Source organism: Lytechinus variegatus, chromosome 6, assembly GCF_018143015.1.
Source record: "Lytechinus variegatus isolate NC3 chromosome 6, Lvar_3.0, whole genome shotgun sequence".
Lineage (NCBI taxonomy): Eukaryota > Metazoa > Echinodermata > Echinoidea > Temnopleuroida > Toxopneustidae > Lytechinus > Lytechinus variegatus.
Window position 1 is genome coordinate 27483475 of NC_054745.1, and position 20797 is coordinate 27504271.

The 20797-nt window shown below is 35.0% G+C and overlaps 1 protein-coding gene across 2 annotated transcripts; it reads right to left on the bottom strand.

The window, feature by feature from the left end:
• Positions 1-6: 6 nt before the first annotated feature.
• On the bottom strand, positions 7-20511 carry LOC121417299. Of its 2 annotated transcripts, XM_041610955.1 has the most exons (8): positions 20291-20511; positions 15920-16132; positions 14587-14732; positions 12107-12367; positions 9905-10567; positions 7114-7426; positions 5819-6032; positions 7-2411 (listed from the first exon to the last, which is right to left on the bottom strand). In XM_041610955.1, the coding sequence occupies exons 1-8, from the start codon at positions 20408-20410 to the stop codon at positions 1951-1953; spliced, it is 2391 nt and encodes a 796-aa protein (XP_041466889.1). In that variant the 5' UTR covers positions 20411-20511; the 3' UTR covers positions 7-1950. The 2 variants fall into 2 exon arrangements, with proteins under 2 accessions (XP_041466889.1, XP_041466890.1); XM_041610956.1 differs by lacking the exons at positions 14587-14732; positions 15920-16132 and having other exon boundaries at positions 20291-20340.
• Positions 20512-20797: the final 286 nt, after the last annotated feature.

Sequence of the window (20797 nt, forward strand, 5' to 3'; positions counted from 1 at the left end):
GTGCTGGAAACTTTCATGAAACACCCATCTGTTTACATGGTTAGGATGACTTTAAAGCTTTGATATAATGGAGTTTAAAGGTAAAGTACAGTGTTGGTAAAAAAATTGTAAAAAAAAATTGATTTCCTTCTACCCGGTATTTCTAATTTTGGATAGACATATGAAGGAAAATTACCACCCAAAAAGGTTTGCTCTGAATATTCTAAGAAATCACATCATAAGTAGTGATTTTAGGGATTTATTGGTGCACCTGGTAAATTAGGCTAATTCACTTTATGATGAATATCTCACGGATAAAGATGTTTTTGATCTTAGACAGTTTTTTCACATCAGGTACCTTCATATCCATTTCATTGAAATCAGTTGAACTTTACTAAAGTTATTAAACGGAAACCATAATTAGTTATTTTTGCATATTTATTGAGCTATGACCTTTAGACTTTGACGTTCATTCTCAGAAATCAAACTACCCTGTATTTTGATAACAGGTACCTTCATATCAAATTTCATGAAAATTAGGTGAACTTTACTAAAGTTATTGAACAGAAATCATGATTACCTATTTTCGCATAGTTAATGAGCTAAGACCTTCAACCTTTGACCTACATCCTAGGAAATCAAACTTAATATTGTATTTTGATATTGAGTCCCTCCATATCTAATTTTGTTACAATCTGTCACAACTCTCTCCGACTTCGTCAACCGAGGGGATAATAACACTCAAAATAGGTAGGTCTGTTGGTACCTAAAAACCCTGAAACCAACACAAATTCCCGGTATAAATCTCAAACAGCTACTTTGTAAATTAAATTTCGGCCCGAGATTTAATTAGATGTCCCTGGTCTATGGGGGAAATTATAGATTTTTGCTTTTTTAAGGCACTATAAAATGAAAAATTTTGAATTTGTTCAGAGCCTTATTATTATGCCATAACAGTGACATCTGTAGCATGTAGAACCATCCATTTAAGAATTTTTAAGTCGCAAAAATGATGAACGATGCCTTAAAACGGACTAACACAAATATTTTGTTTGGACTACAGTAACTGCGCACATGAGTGAGAATCAATGCCGACTGGCATAACAAAAATATGTGAAAATGTTATTTCAGAGATTACTAGTTTATTTTGTACTTCTACTCAAAATCGTTTCAGGAGCATGTGTTATTTAGGATACTACTCTCAGATTATTTGCAGATACATGTGCTAAATTTTCACAAATGCAAATACGTACAGCATATATCTACTATATACTACTAAATTTATATCCTATTGGACAACCGCATATTCAGCTTGAGTAAAGTGGGCCTTTGACCTGTAAATATGACATTTGACCCTTACATTTACAAATGTACGTTCAGTGATTTGAAGTATAATAGTCTTCCTATTTCAATACTACTAGGAAGTTTTAACTCAAGTTCTAGATGGAAAAGCATATCTAGCTTAAGTTATGTGACATTGAAGTTCAATTCTAACTTCAATATTTTCATGAAAATCTAAAATCTTCCTACAAAAATTTCACTCAACATTTCTAACTCGAGTACAAGTTGAAAATTGGCAATGGTAACAAAAATTCACTGAACTCTGACCCTTTTATAAGGCCTTGACATTTGGCAAATTTCTCTAAAAACTATGCCATGAAGTATCTTTGTTTCATACATGCACAGAATCTGTAAATTCTCCTGAATGGTATAGACTTAACCAGATCTAGGGTGTGCGGCTCGACGGACCATCCCAAAACATGCCTTCAGATACCTTCATGTTAATTTTGAGCATATATAATCAGTGCCTCAATTTCAAATTTGTATCAAGATTGGAGACAAGTCACGGGCAACGCCACAGTTAAATGAGAGACTCTTGTGCAATTATAGGCTGGATGTTGATGAAAGAATTCTCATTTGTACCTTGCGATTGGGTGCTATACGATTGCATTGCCTTTGTTTTTTGTTTCTTCACTTAGCACTATGGGTCTTTCCCAGAGATTTATTCCGAGAAACTGCATGGCTAAGGCAGTGTGGTGCAGGGTTTCTTTTCCTGCGTGGTACCTGGAGTACTGCAGATGTAGAAGCACTTTGATTATGAGCATTAGCATAGGCATGTTCCCCCACATGGGAAGATTTAGTAGGTCGCCCAGAATGTAACCGCTTGCCTCCTCTTCCCATTTTGGGACGACGACGAGCCGTTGCTGTTGGTTGAACACCGATCTGGCCCGTACGTCGCATGCGGCCACCCTTTCGTAGAACTACTCCAGATTTACCGAAGCAGTGCATAGCAGACAGAAGACTTGCATCTGTCTTGATGTTTGTGTACGCCTGCACCATGGCATTCATCGCAGGCTTGAACACGTCTGGATATTTGTTCGCCTTTTGCGCCATATCGTCGCACATGGCATGGAACTTGTCCAGGAGATCATCTGAAAACAAAAGAGAAAAAAAAGAAAGAAATTAGCCACTTACACAAGCAAGAAGGTATTCCAAACTTAAAAGATGTTATTGGTTCAAAATTTGCCTTGGCAAATGGGGTATGGGGCAAGGTATTTTCAACTATCATACAATGTTTATTAAGTTTGAAATACATCCCTCGTATAAATATCTGAAATATTCTCAGATTTGACAAAGGACCTGGATCATAATTGTACATCTGATGTTAGTGCTTTTGATTGTATACATTAATAAGCTCAACCTATAGAATAGGAAAAACAACAGGACATAAATATGTAGGATTAGTACTGGCTTTTGTGGATTGGGGCATGTCGCCCCCCTAGGAAATTTATGGTAAAACAGCACATAATCCTTGGATTTTTATGAAGTTCTCTGAAAATGATGATGAAAATGATATACTTTATAACCTAAAATTCTCGCATACAGATATTTTTACGGTTTTTAACTAGCACAAAATAGCGAGTTGTTGATTTCGCAATTTTGTTAGCATTGAAGTGGTAATTTTTGCAAGATTATGGCTTGAGAAATTTGCAAAAATTTCAACCCCTACAGTATTCAAATTAGAATGGCGACGGTTGTCATTTCATATAACAGACTCGTATGTCTGTGATTGTATTAAGTTGCTGCAGGTCACAAATACACAACCTACAGAAGAGCATGCAAGAATGTGATTAAGACATTAACAACCAGCAAACATGCAATTAAAGCTGGCATAACAGTAGGAAAAGTGACTGAAGTAGCACCGGCAAACATGCGACTAAAGCCGGCATAACAGTAGGGAAAGTGACTGTAGTAGCACCGGCAAACATGCGACTAAAGCCGGCACAACAGTAGGGAAAGTGACTGAGATAACTTGCAAGGCTTGCAAGGAGTGGATATTGTGCTCCATGGCTGGTAGAAGGTTCAGCCACATCCATCTCCCAAATTCATCTCGTCATTTATCACCAAACGTTGGTGTCAAAACCCTCAAGTACATGAAGATCTTACGGCAATTAACTAAGTATAAGAATTGCAGCTTTTTAATGTTGTCAATATAAAGTGCAACTCCCTGACGCTGTCACAACTGGAGTCAACTTAGCGTCACATCATCTGCTAAATGATAAGACAAACTTATTCAAGTGTGATTAAAAGTTGGGATAAAATTGAAAGTGATATTAGAATGGCAATGGTCTGTGATTGTGTTAAGTTGCTGCAGGTCACAACGCACAAATACACAACCTACAGCAGAGCATGCAAAAATATGATAAAGACATTAACAACCGGCAAACATGCGACTAAAGCCGGCATAACAGAAGGGAAAGAGACTGAAGTAGCACCGTTGGTACTAGAAGACTGCTGTGAAGGGAAACCTCTCAGACTGAACTGATTCTGAAGAGATGCCTGTGCATGAAGGCTTTCAAGGACTGGATTTTGTGATCCATGGCTGGTAGAAGGTTCAGCCTCATCCATCTCTGTATCTCCCACATTCACCTCCTCATCTATCAGTGAATGTTCCTCATTCACCTCCTCATCTATCAGTGAATGTTCCTCATTCACAGCTGCGGAGGATGAAGGCTGATCCAATAGCCCACTAAAGAAGCCAGTTGGAACATTGCACTTCCCTATTGTGGGAAAGTATACATGTATGTAACATGAAAATTGGTACCCAAGGCATGTTGCTTGTATACTATCATAGCTAGGGTTTAATTTCATATGTTGCAAAAATGAAAAGTCAATGTATTTACTAAACATTTATAAATTAGCACAATTCATTCATATGATGGTTGTGCAATCAGTGGGCGCAATAATTATGGTCCCCCTCCCTCAGCTGTATTAAACTATCAACTACCCTGCATAGGCCTTTTTCTGTAAAAAATACATGTTTGTAAAAGTATACTATCACATGGAAATTTAGGTAGAGCTGGAAGAGCATTTTGCCATGACGGTCAGATCCAAAATCTGCTTGATATTAAAAGTTCCATCTATTACTAGAACTTAGAACTAAGAGACAGATAAGAATAGAGATTGGAAAGACAAACAGTTTATTCAACAACTTTGATAGTTAATTAATAGATTATAGACATGAAAGGAGTACATGTAGACTAGTACGTGTAACAGCAATGAAAACCCAAGTGCAGAAAATGAAACAAGGAGTATAAACTAGTTCTAAGTGACAGTTCTATTAAAGACAGAATATCACCATGGTCTGTAGGATTAACCCTCATTCCATTGGGATAGTTGGAGGACATGGGGCGGGGGGCTATTTTGGCACCCCCCCCCCCTCAGAACTTGGCAATGAATGCACTAATCGACTTGAAAATTGGCACAGACTTTTAAAGAATAAGAATTTTAACATGAAATAAATAAATTCAACAATTATTTTTAATAATTAATATCTAAATATGCAAATTTGTGATGATTTTGGGGAAAAAATGATATTCCTATAAAATCTTCAGAAATTATTTAATTTCTTCAGCTTTTCTTTCAAAATACTTTCAAATAATGTATTTCATTTTGGGGTCATTCAATATCAATTCATCCCCCAAAATTAAATTTTATACCCCACCCCCTTAGAATGTCTTCAAATTTGGTAAACATCAAATTTGAAATGTGTAAAGCTTATCAAAAAAGAAAAAAAAAGTGAAATCTGCCCATTGGTTGCCGTGCTATGGCCCAACCTTTTTTTTTGTGGTTGTTGTTTTAGCATAAATGGGTATGGCCACCAACTTTCAAACAGCCATTGCGCAGGAACGGGTTGACCAATTTTCATGAAATTGATGTCATTGCAAATAAAATGAATGGAGGAATTCAAAAAGTGCATTAAAAAGCGAGTTCACATTTTTTTTTCATTTGATAAGCTTAACACATTTCAAATTTAATGTATACCAAATTTGAACACCTTCTGAAAAGGTTGGGTGTAACTCATTGGGTGAAGCCAGATGGAATGACCGTGTGATAAAAAATACTACTAATTTGCATAAATTATGCAAATATTTGCAAGAATCACAATATTTCATCATGTTTTTTATGCATTTTATTGTTTTTGTTGTTTTGTATTTTTTGTTTTTAGAAACCTGTACAAAATGTGCATTTGTTTGTGACTGTCAAGCGATTATCGACCTGTAAAATCAGTTCTGCACGGACAACTGGGGTGAATCATACATCAAAATATGCAGGAGACTCGAGAGGAAAAAGTCATGAAGTTCAAGCGCGAAATTGCGATTGGTCTAGATGTACCGCAAAGAAAAATTGACAGGGGGGCCATAATACCCCCCCTCCAATGGAATAAGGGTTAAAGTTGGTTTCTACGTAGCTAAAGACAAATAAGCAATTATGTAGGAGTTTAAAATTTTCAACAAACTCCCTTGACTACTAGAAGATATTTACTACATAACATTACCTGTAGCAATCTTGTACAACTGAAGCCTCATGTTCATGTCATTCACAGGGACAAAATTTGTGGAAGACTTCTTGAAGTGCTTGACCACAGCTGCCTGGTGCTTGCACGGGCCACCTGTTTTGCCAACTGGGCATGAGCAGTGGCCGATCATGGTGTCCACGTGGTAGTTAGTGTCTCCTGACTGGCTCTTAACCTTGAATTGGCTCGGTGAAACCTAACAAACAAAAGTAAATGAAATCTAAATTTGGTGCTAAATCCTGATGAAGGCACCTGGACCATAAAATATTCACAACTGCATCACCTGAAATACATTATCAAATACATGTATTTTGATAAAGCTAGTACATCCATCGGGTGCTCGTCAGCAAAAAAAAGTCATAACAACATATACAATGTATCAAATCACAAATTTTACCACTGTATCATACACATTATGTTTACATATAAGCATTTATTTAAATGCAATCATTGTTTCATGATTTCGACCCATGATTTCCACCTAATTGAAAGAATCAATTTATTTTGCTATACAATATATACATGAATGTTTGCATATGTATGTGTACTTCTGTAAACATCCACTTTTGTTGAGACTATCACACCAGGATAGGGCCCTCAGTTGAACTCATCCCATTCTGAATACAGGATAGTCATGTTTCATGTGAGAAGACTTAAATATTAATTCAGTGTCCCTCATGCCAAAAAGATGACACCAATTTTACAAAGTTTGCATCTTTATGCTTCTTTAGTGAAACAATGTTGTTTCTGATAAATGTTTGCATTTCAGGAGTATCACAAACTATAGGTATGTGCAGGGTGCATATATTCTAAAATTCTGCCAAATATGCATAAATCATACTTTCTGCTGTAATTTATTACAAGGTCCTAGAATGCTAAAGTTTGGTGAAAATACTCTTTGTAGCATTCCAAACAATCGTATTAGAATTAATTTTTCATGTATTTTGTTTTTCTTTTTTTGACCTTTTCTTTGGGGGGGAGGGGCAAAGTCTATTGCAGAATCTTTTAAAAGAATAATTATGCTGAAACAAATTAATTTCAGCCAGTTCAACTGAAAATAATATCTTTACAGCTTGTGTGAGAAAACTCCATTTGCATTGACATTGAATATTACAAAATCATATTTTCATCATTTTCGGTCTGATGGATATTTTTTTTTAATCCTGCAGTGTCGCAATGCCCGATTTTTTTTTTAAATGGTTTTAAAACTGAAGATGAGCAAAACATTTTCTAGGCTACCCTGTATAAGATAGCAAAAGTTGGAGACTGCTTCATACCTGCTCGATGTTTTCCTTGGTGATGGTCCTATCTGGAAGCATGAACCTTGATGTCACCACATACTCCAGCCGACCATTGGCTACATCAATGAGGCGCTGATAGTAGTGGTCCTGGAGAAATGTGGACACAAAATCCACCAGCTGTGGGACACTAAATGCCTTGGTGCGCTCTAGAACTTTGTCTTTGAGGACCCTCATTGCAGCTTCACAGAAGTTATTCGTGTTGTTGCCCCGAATATTAAGGTCATTGCGCAGGCATATAGCCCACATGTTCTTTCGAGTCATGTAAGTCGTTAGATGCTTCTTGAATTTCCTGAAATGTTTAAAGGATAAATCCAAAATTTAAAAAAAATATACATTTGTGGAAAAAAGAATTCAGTCTGTCGCAACAACAATTTGTAACACTAGATTCTAATCATCAGGGTAAAAAATGTTATAATATACAAGTTACGATTTCATTGTCATCCTCTCACGATATCATGTAAAATTTATATAAATATATTTTTGATAAATGAAGTCTAGATAAGAATTATTTGGTCATGTAATTGGCAATACACAATATACAGTTGGAAGATTATAGATCTTAGATCATAGATTAATTAACCCTAATCCCGCAGTACATCTAGACCAATCACAATTTTGCGCTTAAATTTCATGACTTTTTTCCTCTCGAGTCTCCTGCATATTTTGATGTATGATTCACCCCAGTTTTAAGTGTAGATCTGATATTACAGGTCAGTAATCGCTTGACCAAAAAATGCACATTTTGTACAGGTTTCTAACTCCAGCTATCTTATAATCATTCATAACATTGAGTTAGAATTTTGATATTTTCATGTTATCAGTTTATTTCATAAACTTAAGATACAAATTCATCTAAAAAAAAATAAAAAAATAAAATACATGAGAATAAAAACAAAGAAAAACATAAGAAATAAGGAAATATTTGCATAACTTATGCAAATTAGTGATACTTTTTATCCCAATAAAAGACATGAATATGATGAATTACATCATTTTAAAGTATTTTGACAGAAAAACTGAAGAAATGAAGTAACTTCTTATAAAATGATTTTAGATAAAAATAAAAATATTTTCCCAAATCATCAAAAATTTGCATTTTTAAAAATAAATTATAAAAAAAAACAATTATATATATATATATATATTTAGATTCTTATTCTTTATGATGTGTTCTACCACTGTGCCAATTTTTGAGTCAATTGGTGCATTCATTGCCGAGATCTGAGGGGGGCCAAAATAGCCCCCCCCCCCTACAGATGTAGTAAGACCCCTGGTTGGTTTTAGTAAATTAGTATTTAATTTTTCTATAGTTATCCCAGATATGGAAAATATAATAATTTTCTATTTCTGAACAACTTGTTTAAAACCAAAGCTTTATTAAAGGACAAGTCCACCCCAACAAAAAGTAGATTTGAATAAAAAGAGAAAAATTCAACAAGTATAACACTGAAAATTTCATCAAAATCGGATGTAAAATGAGAAAGTTATGACATTTTAAAGTTTCGCTTATTTTTAACAAAACAGTGATATGAACGAGCCAGTTACATCCAAATGAGAGAGTTGATGATGTCACTCACTCACTATTTCTTTTGTTTTATATTGTTTGAAATATGAAATATTTTGATTTTTTCGTCATTGTCATGTGAAAAGAAGTTTCATTCCTCCCTGAACACATGGAATTCAATTATTTTAACATTTTGTGCGTCAGGCAAGGAGGTCCTAATCATTAAATTCGTAAAAATTGAAATATTGTATAATTCAAACAATAAAATACAAAAGAAATAGTGAGTGAGTGACATCATCGACTCTCTCATTTGGATGTAACTGGCTCGTTCATATAACTATTTTGTTAAAAATAAGCGAAACTTTGAAATGTCATAACTTTCTTATTTTACATCCGATTTTGATGAAATCTTCAGCATTGTGCTTGTCTGATTTTTATCTATTGATTCAAATCAACATTTTTCTGAGGTGGACTTGATCTTTAACCATCAATAGACGGGGGTACCTTTCTTGCAATAATTTTGCAAAATGTTTGTTTCACGCATTTCAAGTCTTGCGCAACTTTTGAAACTACAAGTGTTTTTTTTTAATCGGATGTACTGTCTCCATGTTACCCTAAATTATGTAATCACATGTCAGCTCAAAATTTGAGAATTTTAGGGATTGAAGTACAAAATTTCCATTTTGGGCAATAAAATGGTGTTATTTGCTTTTATAATACTTCGTATTACTGTAAAACCTGCTGATATTCAATACCAAAAGTATTCCAATTGAAAAAAACAAAAAAATACTTAAGACATAAAAACCAATAAAAAATAAATTATTAGAAATTTGTCATTTTTTTCTTCAGGACTTTGTAAAATAAGTTTGCAACAAAATAAAAACAACTATCCGCATTAAAAAATTTTCAAATTCAGTCTATATAAAATTAAAATGCAATTTATTTAAGAATAAAATCAGCATGAATAACTTCCATAACAATTCAAATAAAAATGTTGCACCCCAAAAAATTCTTCTTGACATGTTCTATGTAGATGCCAAATTTCATAATTTTATGTCACTTGGCAGCCAAGATCTGGGGGGGGGTCAAAATAAGTTTCAAAATAGCCTGGGCTATCAAGGGTTAACATTTCAATAATTATTTGGTTTAAATAGATTTTGCCAGTGGCAGACAGGTAGCAGTTTTCCAACCATGTCAACTTCATTGCTAACATAGTGCCAACATCATTTTATTTACAAATGTAGGTCAGACAATTTTTCTTACACTGAGATGCTAGGATCCTGGAGGCTCTGCTGATACAGCTGCTCCAGCTGCTCGGCCGTGTCCGCATAGATGAGCCGCTTCATGTGCTGTAGATGGTTTGGCCTTTGATGTTTCTGCACACCATTTTTGGCATCCCAGAGCCACCTCCACGTCGCTTGTAAAACGTGGAAAACACAGAGCAGAATGGTGCTTGAGGGGAACATCTGTTGAAGGGCATGTTGTTCAGCTGCACAATCGTCAGTCATGAAGACCGCTGGACCTTGCAGACCTTTCCCTCCAAAGCTGTCATCAGAGAGCAGGGTGGTGTAGAGCTGCAGGGCTGCCTTGATGACAACTTCAGACTCAGAGGTTGTCACCAGCACACCAAGGGGTATCCCTCCGATACAGCTATGGGTCAACATTAGGAAGATGTTGCACCCATGCCGATCCATATTGGACGAGGCGTCCATGAACACCAACTCTCCAGAATGCTTGAGTTCCTCATGTACTCTTTTCATTAAGGGTGTACATATGGCAACAACTAACTGGTTGTCATTGACATCCATCGCCATGCATGTCGAACCTGCCTCTGCATTGAATTGGTTGATTCTCTCACGGAGACTGTTCAGCATATCTTCTCCACAAGACTCCCCATACTCCTCTTTGAAAACTTTGCGATACAACCTACAATACATACAAAGAGAATTAAACAAAAAAATCATGTATTTTTATATATTTAATTATGAAAAGGTAATATGACTAAATTTTTAAGACACTTTAACATTGGGGATTGTACAAAACGGATGTGGAATAAGCATACAGTGCAGTCCTGTGTATTATAGCCATGGTACTGCAATGTACATTGCTTGTAAAGTAAAGGCACGTACGTGCATTGCTTAGATATATCGCGTGATAAGAAGAGCACCATACTATCCTGTACAAATCACGCAATCCAAGGTAAACGGTCAACAGAGGGCACCCGGCGTTTGATTTTTAAAAAGCTAAGGGCTGGACAAAACTGTTTTGAGAGCTGAGATATATCAAAGAAACTTGGGGTTAGTTTTAAATTCATTTCAAAGCAATTAAAAAATGTAGGACTTTAAGATCTCAGAAATATCTTCAGTATTGTCTAATGTTGACTCAAGCCAAGTTCTAGAACGTTTCAAGAAGTGTCCAATTGAGAGCTACTACCTTTAATCGTTTATTTGATTATACCAGGGCCCGTTGCATAAAACGTTTTACCTGAGAAAACTCAGGTTGTTTTTACCAGAGTTTTTGCTCTGTGTTAAAGTCAATGGCAGAAATCAGACTAACCTTAGTTTTCAGTTTTTACCAGAGTTTTCTCAGGTAAAAAGTTTTATGCAACAGGCCACAGGTGTCCCAATAAAAAATGGAACGGTCAAATTTTAGGACTTTGTTCTATTCAAACAGTTGTTCTTCTCACCTTGCTCAATAGAGCATCTTCTCTTCTTTATAACAACTTCAAATTTGGTTGAGAACTTTTTTACTTCATGATTTATATCTTATGCACTGTTATTTTTGGGCTTTGCCATTACTTTGCCCATGGTGGGTGGACAATGGACCCTCAAATAAAGGATCACTTGATTTTTTTTTTTTGCTCTGGTCAATTTCTCACCATACTGTTTAAAAAATGTTTCATCTATTATAATGACACTAAGATTATCAAATTTGGTTGGAAACTTTTTATTTCAAGATTAATTTCTTGTAGATTGTAGTTTTTGTAAGTTATCTTGCCTCAAATCTCAGAAAATCGGGCAAATGCCGAAAACGACAGTCCATGAGACAAAAGAAATTTGATGATTTTGGGGTCATGCTGATGGGAAAAGGTTGCTCTATCCCATAAGATGAACAAATATTAACTGTTGAATAGAGCAAACTCCTGAATATCAACTTAAAGGTCAAACACAGTTTTGGTCATGGTCATGTATGTGGTTGAAATATGTTTTACATGACCATAAGGAAAAATGGGTCCAAAAAGTTTTCAAAATAGCCTTGGAAGCTATAAAACGACGACAGTCGGCGATTACAGTGATAGAATCCAAATTACCCAACAAATTTTCGAATTAAGTATCATTCTCTCCTGTGGAGGATGCTTTATGCAATGATGTAAAAATATTGACAACTTTTAGCTCACAATGTACTGAAAATCCACCGTTCCATTATTTATTGACACATGACATGTATTAATACATCCTAAAATACCTGTGGGCAAACTGGATATCCGGACAGACAGCTCGATCTGCTGCCTTCACATGGTAGTCATCGCCGTGCTTCAATTGAAGGTCGAATTTCAGCATTTCTACTGCTTGTGTTGGCCCGTATTTTCGCTGAAATAAGTCAGTCAGCATTGCTTTAGTGGTTTCCGATACATCTCTATGCTTTAGAGCGTCTGCACACTCAACCGGATGGTTATGCATGTTGTTTAGTACAATTTGTGCCTGATAATCCGGGTGATCTTTGCTTCTGTAAAGATAAGTTTGATTAATTGATTAATATTACTCAATTATTTCCCTCTGTAATCATTAACAAATTTCAATGATATATGCGCAAGGGGTTAAAAATAAGTAAGTTATTGGGTTTTTATGCCTCCGCAGTCCGCACTGAAGGTGCCGGAGGCATTGTTTTCGGGTTGTACGTCTGTCCGGATTTTTCGTTTATGCCATAACTCGAGTATTACTAGATGGAATTTTTCAAATTTGGTAAGAAAGTCAAGTTGGATGTGGCAATTTACTGATTACATTTCCAGCGAGATCTGCTGAAGGTCAAAGGTCAATGAACTTTGTCTGGATTTTTCCGTTTATGCCATAACTCGAGTATTACTAGATGGAATTTTTTCAAATTTGGTCAGAAAGTCAAGTTGGATGTGGCAATTAACTGATTACATTTCCAGCGAGATCTGCTGAAGGTCAAAGGTCAATGAACTTTGTCTGGATTTTTCCGTTTATGCCATAACTCGAGTATTACTAGATGGAATTTTTTCAAATTTGGTCAGAAAGTCAAGTTGGATGTGGCAATTAACTGATTACATTTTCAGCGAGATCTGCTGAAGGTCAAAGTTTAAAGGTCAATGAACTTTGTCTGGATTTTTCCGTTTACGCGATAACTCAAACATTACTTGATGGAATTTCATTAAAAAAAACTTGGTCAAGGGGTCAAGTTGGATGTGGCAATTAACTGATTAGATTTTCAGTGAGATCTGCTGAAGGTAAAAGGTCAATGAGATTTATTTGAACAAGGTTATAGGTCAAAGGTCAATGAGCTTTATTTGAACAAGGTTATAGGTCAAAGGTCAATGAACTTTGGATTTTCCCTTTATGCAATAACTCGTGTATTACGTGATGGAATTTCATCAAATTTGGTCAGAAGGTCAAGTTTGATGTGGCAATTAGCTGATTAGATTTTTTGCAAGATCCACTGAAGGTCAATCACCTTTATCCGTTTGCCCGTATTTTTCCATTTACGCGATAACTCAAGTATTACTTGATAGAATTTCATCAAACTTGGTCAAAATATCAAGTTGGAACTTGGAAGTGACAATTAGCTGATTAGATATTCGTCGAGAACCACCCAAGGTTAAAGGTCAATGTTTTTCCGTTCATGCGATATCTCACGTATTACTCAATAGAATTTCATCAAATTCAAGTATTACTTGATGGAATTTCATTAAATTTGGTCAGAAGGTCAAGCTGCCCATGGGGGGGGGGATCAGAACTCGAGTATTACCGGTACTTAAGTTTTCATCAAATGTGGTCAGAACGTGAAGTTGGCTGTGAGATCGAACCCAGTAGATTTTGAGTTTGACTGCTTACCGGGGGGGGGGGGGTCAATGGGCAGAGGCATTCCAGTCGACTGTGCGCAGTTGAATATTTCTGGTTTAATTTTCATATTTCTTACACCATGTGGATGTTTATCCTGAGTTGAATAAGCTTCACAACTCTCGGTATATTATGTAAGACCCAAGTCTAAGATTATGGTTAATTAAATTCATGCTCATGTGTAAATCTCTACATGTACATGTATACCTCATAGTTAAATATAATGAGAATGAACAGAGTGCACATCTGTATTTTGAGATAGCCAGCTTTAGAATTGTAATAAGTGACAAGAAAAAAAAAAGCCCCATAAGTACTGTGCATTAAACACAACAAAGTATAGCTTGCATCATTTACATGTACATCATTAGATGCAAAAATAATAAAGAATCTGTTTCACACTTCATGTGGTAGTATGAAGAGCCTCAAAAATGGGTTACTTCATTTCAGATCTTGCCCCGAAGAATCTAGTTAAGAGTCTTTGAACGCAGATCACGATTATGTTGCAATATCTACAGGAATTGAGAAAACATAAATTGGAGATGTCTTGTGGCTCAGTAGATATAATTCCATAGACTCTCACCCCATCATGTTTGCTTGCTCTGGCAGGGGCAGGTTTCTGTTCCCATGGGCAAGGTACTTTATCCTCACTGCCATTGCTCTTGGTCTCCTGGTTACTTGTTTAACAAGCAACTTGCTTTCTTCGCAGCAGGTAAGATAAATCACATTAAATCTGGCTGGAAGAGGGAGATTTTAGCTAGAAGGCATGATGATGTGTCCCCCCCCCCAACAATTAAGGGTATATGACACTCCAGGAGGTTATTTTCTATAAGACATAATGAAAAAACACGAAATAGAATAAAAATATACCTGCTGCGTTTGTGTACTTCAAATTTCGACACTCTGATCTTCACCATCATGTCAGCCTTGCAATTGGTATTCTTGGATGCAACACGTTGTTTCGAATTTGTGGAGGCTTTCGCTGGTAGTGTATTGTGCTGGCAACGATAGGATTTCTGAAATGAAAAATAATTCAATAGATATGGTGAATAGAAATACATGTCAGTCCAAACAAATAACCAACTTTCATTAAAAGTTATTAAATCACATTTGTAGCCTGCTCTATCTAAACACCATGGAATTTGACATGAAGGAAGAATGTATTTTGATAAAAATAAAGTGTCTATTACTTCTACTACTACTTAAAGGGAAGTTCAGTAGTGGGTGAGAGGGCGCTTCAGGAAGAAAATTATTTCAGCATTTGGAATAGAAACTGCCACAAATATTGATGCATAATGATAACTTACAAATGAAATTGATCTTTGAGGAAAATCCATTCAGGAATGGCTGAAATATCAAATACATTAATCGAGTAAAAGACGTGGCCGTCGTTTTTTACTCGAATTCGAATGAGCCGTTTTAAAGAAAATCTGCACTATTTACACATATTTCGTTATTCTTGATTGATTTCAATACTACTTTTGTGTCAATACATGTTATCAATGATGCCATACAACAGCAGATACCTTTTTAATACTTTGTAAAAGATTGTCATTGAATCGATCATAGATGATCGATTACAACACATTTATTCAGTTTTGGCCCAAACATCGCTTCTAGAAGGAAAAATTAAATTACCAAATAGTTTCAAATGGTGTTTATAAGCAGTTTATCAATAAAATTTACTGTTAAAATGAGGTTTGGAGAAAATTTTGAGTTCGGATCCACTACTGAACAATCCCTTTAAAAATAATAATAGTAATAATAATAATAATAATAGTAATGATGAAAATGATGAAGATAGTGGATTCTTATAAAGTTTCACGTACTTAGAAATTAAAACAAAACATTCATTATAATACTATGAAATTTATATTCCATTAAGTTTATTTCCAGTTACATATTTTCTTTATAATTTTTTTCATTATGGTATTAAGTTATAAAAAGGTATGTACACAGGTAGGATATCTTATATCTATAACATTTAGCCTAATCACTATTAGGCCTATATTTTTTCAGTGTCAAGTTTTGGGCTGCAATTGAAAAACACTACATCTTTAACAGGCATGATAGTGGGCAACAAGAAAAAAATATACAAAAGCTGGGGATCACATGGACTGCCCTCATAGGGACCATGGGTTCAGTCCCTGGTGGGGGTCAGGGTCTCAAAGACATTAAACATGAACAAAGTTAGAGTGAATACCTTGAACAATACTTTAACTCCGTCTGTTGGAACTGTCCGCCTGACCCGCCAAGTCACGTGAGAAGTCTCTTGAAAACTTTGCAACCATTCTTCAAATTCTTCTTTGGTGCTCAGATTCAGCCACAGAGTTGTACGAAAATGAACTTCATTCTCATTGAAGGATTCAATTTCAAGATTACAAGCATGGTAAGTAATGCCACTGGGGAGGACAGCCTGAAATGTAAAATAAAAATCACAATTATAGATTATGTTTGTTTCTGTTTGAAGTTTATGCCTCATTCAAAGTTTTCTCCAAATTGCATCTTCATGAAAACAACAAGGTGTGAAAAAGTTCAGAGTCCCTAGTTAGAATCTACATTTTTCATATCTTGCCTCTTGAGTCTTGGCATAATTTTACATGAAAGCAAGTTAATATTCAAGCAAGTTCAGACTTTTCTTCTTTTTTTTCTGAAAGCATGCTGCACTTTAGTTATCAAGTACATGATCAGCATCAGGAACAAAATGGAGTCTTTTCAGTGTTTCATTCATTATTTGGTTAAATTGCAAGGTAGATCTAGATCTAGTATTAGTAGATTCAATTTAAATGCATTGAAATCAATGGATAGGATATGCTAGACAATTACAAGAACTCTTATTTAGCAATTTTAGAAAATTATGATTTTTATATTGTAGACTGCTTTTGCGTATTAGAGAACAAAATGGGTTGAATCAATGAGCAATCAATTATAATTATGATCGATTCATATATTTATAAATTTCCTCCAAATACATGTATGGATACTTTGATAGTCAATTCAAATTTTCAACGATGTATTAGAAAATACATGTTATGATGTTTGCTAATGTAAAATGACCATAATCCTCACATATAAATGATTTAAAATCACCCCAAAATAGCCCAATCAGCACATACGTTTAGCATGTAAATAATGTTCTGCTATTTTCAAATCAGAATTGTCGTCTGAGGATTCTCGGACGATAATTTGAATATTTTTTTCTTGTTATATCAGCCATTTTTGGACCAATTTTCCTCAAATGGCAAAGTGTCTTTGTAAATTAATAATCGGCTTCAATATTCATAATCATAGAGCAGGTTTCCTACTATTTTGTATTTTTGTACCTGCTAGCTAAAATAATTTTCTTCTTTGGGAGCCCTCTAGTCTATCCTACCAGACTAGATCTACTGAACATCACTTTAACTTGTAATTGTATTGGCTTTTGCCTTGGCTTTAGGTTATCTAGAGACTATTTTTTTTTTAATAATGTTTTTATTCTGATTTCATGAACAAATAGTTACATAACATTTCAATTTAACATTTCAAATCATATACTTTACACTTCATATTTTCACTTTTTTCCACTAACTTAACAAAATCATGAGTCATATCTTTAAAAAAAACAATGAAATCAGTTATTATAAAAATGCTTAAAGACCAAACTTCCCCCTCCCCCACCACAACACACCCAAAAACACATACACACACACACCCAACACACCACTGCCCAGAAGATCTGCTCACACTCATTATAAACAAATCATGTTTAAAAGTACAAAAACAATTCGATGAACAATTTTGAATATAACAAGCTCACGGGAGAGGCATTACATGTATTGAAAGTAAATAAAGACTTACAACTTAACCTTGTCACAATTTTACTGTTTCCCATTTTTGCAAGTGCCGCCCTAATTTCCCCATTTTAATAGCTATTTTCTTTTCTTGATCCTTATATTCTAAAATAAGTTGATGTATATCATCAATGGTTGGTAAAACCCCCTCCTTTCTAAATATAAATATATATTTTACCATAAAGATAATAGTATTACAACTTTTTATTCTATTTGTATTGCCTGACAAACCAACAAATATATCCCGCCAATTCAAGTCCTTTATTTCATCTAATTCAAATCGCTGTATCAAAGGTTCCCATATCAGTTTGACCTTTAAGCAAGACAAAAATATATATGAATATGTTTCCGTTTCCCGTTTACAGTACGAACAGAGATTATCTTCGACAAATCCAAATCTAAACAAATTAACTTTAGTGTAAATTGCCCCATGCAGAGGCTTAAATTGAAATTCCCTGTCTCCCAATTAATAATGTCATTCTTGGTCTAAAAAAACATTCACTAATTTCTTTCTCTGTATAATTATAATTATTTTGTCCATCTCTTATCTGTAAATCATATGACTTTTGCAATTCTTTAATAATATATTCATATATTTTTCTTGATAATACCTCCTTAAAGCTAATTTCCCTCCCCAACAGAAGCAAGTTTATGCCTATATTATAATTAAGTCTATCTCACAAAATTGTATCGAACCTAAATCATTTCTCCAATCACCTGGAATTGCATGATATATTTCACCTATTGTGAGACACACATGTATCACATGTATTTTTTTTTTTTCATATTGTTTTATTCTGATTCCATGAACAAAAATATATAACATTTCAATTTAACATTTCAAAACACATAATATTTTACATTTCATATTTGGACTTTTTTCGCTAACTTAATACAAGCATAAATCATATATAACTTAAAGGAGAAACAATGAAATCAGTTATAAAAATGGTTGAAACACCACTCCTCCCCCCCCCCCCCCCCCCCCGCCCCAATCAAAAAGTCTTCCCTTGCACATTTGTGGAGGGCTATTTATACATGGAATACAAAGAAAGAACAAAACAAAGTAGACCCAAATCCAAAACAAACCAATTAACAAATAGATATACTGACACTAGGATCCCCTTAAAAAATACATATAATATGCCTAACACTTTTCCTTTCACGTATCAAATATTCAACAATGATTTAAAACTATATGAGATTACTTGGCTTGCACTCATCAAAAACAAAGCAAATCAAAAAAAGAAATCGACAAGTAAAAAAAAAAAAATCCCAAAGAATCACCCATCCCAAAGGAAAACTTCATTATCCCTCCCCCAAAACACACATACACACACCCTCACATACACACACTCACCCTCACACACACCTACACAGTCACTTTCTCCCAAATCACACCTGGATATCGCCCTCAGTCCTGCCATTTCGGTACATTCTCTCCCATTTTAATAAATGCTTGTCTAACTTGTTCCTTTTAATAGCTATTGCTTTTTCTTCATTTCGATATTCTACGACTCTCTGAATACTCTCTTCTTGAGTAGGAACTCTACCTTCTGACCTTGATCTAAAAATGATATATTTCATTAAAAAGATTACCGTGTTACAAAATTTCACTTCAAGATCGGATCCATTCCCACATGTATATCTTTCCACTCTGCATTTTGAAGCTTTATCAAATTAAGTTTTTCAATGACCCTCTGCCATAAAGCTTTAACATCATTACAAAGCCAGAATAAATGTTCATAAGATTCCGGGTTATGTATTTTTTTTTTTTTTTTTTTTTTTTTTAAATAATATTTTATTTTCTTCCTCCTTCAGAACAATAAGTTGACAATCACAATTCATATAAATAAAGATTCGTTGCATGTATACAAGCAATTAACAGTCAAACAAATAAATATATCAATATCAATTAAATTACAAATATTTTAAAAATGATTACAAATGAAATCAAACCGCCATATTTCTCTTCTATCATGTCTATAACAATATGAAACTTTTTTTTTGTAAGAGAAAAAAAAATTACCTCAATATCATGTTAATATCAAAATTATGTCAAATCAAATAAGAAACTCTACAAGCCTTCAAGAGGAAGATTACATATATATGTATACAGTGAGACACACATGTATCACACACACACACACACACACACGCACACAGTATGAAACACAGTTTTTTTGCATGGAACTTGGATGGAAGTCGGCTCCCATGTAAAATGGGATTGGACCAGAGATGCCAAGTTCAAAGACCAGCTATGCGTGAGATTTTCTGTGAATCTGAGTAAGATCACAGACATTGTGTACAATGTATAGCCTATAGGCCTATAGTATGGGGATAGGCTGTGACTGTGCAGTGTGAGACAGAGAATTGAGAGGATGAACAACAAGAGTCCAAAATAGCTCTGTTGCAATGCCAATGGACCTGATTGTCCTTGAAGTTGAAAATGATTGGTCTTAATTTGAAGTCATTTTTACAAATTTTAGATCTAAAAAACGTCAGGGCCTAGGGCCTAACTATAAAATTATAGGCCTATAGGCCTAGATTATAGTCTATAGTGCTAGGCCTAGGCTAGGGCCTAGGCTATAATAGTCCTAGATCCAGCCTATATCCATGATGATATCTGAATTGATAATTCGATCTCATTCTATTTTAAATTAAACTCACGTTAGATCTAGTTAGACCTATATTACAAAACTGCAATAACAAAACAAGAGTCAAGACAGAGAGAGTTAACATACCAGTACTCTTTCAGGGATAGTGACACCTTTACATTCAGCCATGCTTGCACTGTTGCAGCGTAATTCGTACTGTACTACGCTACTATAGTTAAGTTGGAGACGTTTCAAGTCCACGCGCATGCGTACTGCGTGTGTTCTGTGTAGCCTCTCGCACAAGTCGCTTCCTGAGTGAAATTCTGCAATTTTACGCAATAACGGTAGGGAAAAAAAAGACGCGACCGGGGCGGGGCGCGGGCAGATACCGGTAATCGCAGCCATGGCAGCGGCGAGTCAGTTTATCTTATTTTTTTCGTCAAGGAAAGCAGTACAGATCAGCTAACACTCATAAGTCATGGTACGAAATGACAACAAACACAATAGAAAACTAATTTCATCAACTTCAAATTTCCGGTATGGCGCAAACATTACCAAATTCTGACAACTTACAGATCAAAACAGGGCTCCCAAATGGTCAAATTTAGCTCTTGCCAGGCATGCCAGCGCCCACTCATGGTTTCAAATCGTCTC

What these genes read in the sequence shown, in the direction of transcription:
- LOC121417299 (XM_041610955.1), bottom strand. Translation starts at nt 20,410, where the DNA reads ATGCGCGTGGACTTGAAACGTCTCCAACTTAACTATAGTAGCGTAGTA. An exon ending in CTATCCCTGAAAGAGTACTG is followed by an intron (nt 16,133 to 20,290) that starts GTATGTTAACTC and finishes TTTACATTTCAG; the next exon opens with GCTGTCCTCCCCAGTGGCAT. An exon ending in GAAGTACACAAACGCAGCAG is followed by an intron (nt 12,368 to 14,586) that starts GTATATTTTTAT and finishes TTATCTTTACAG; the next exon opens with AAGCAAAGATCACCCGGATT.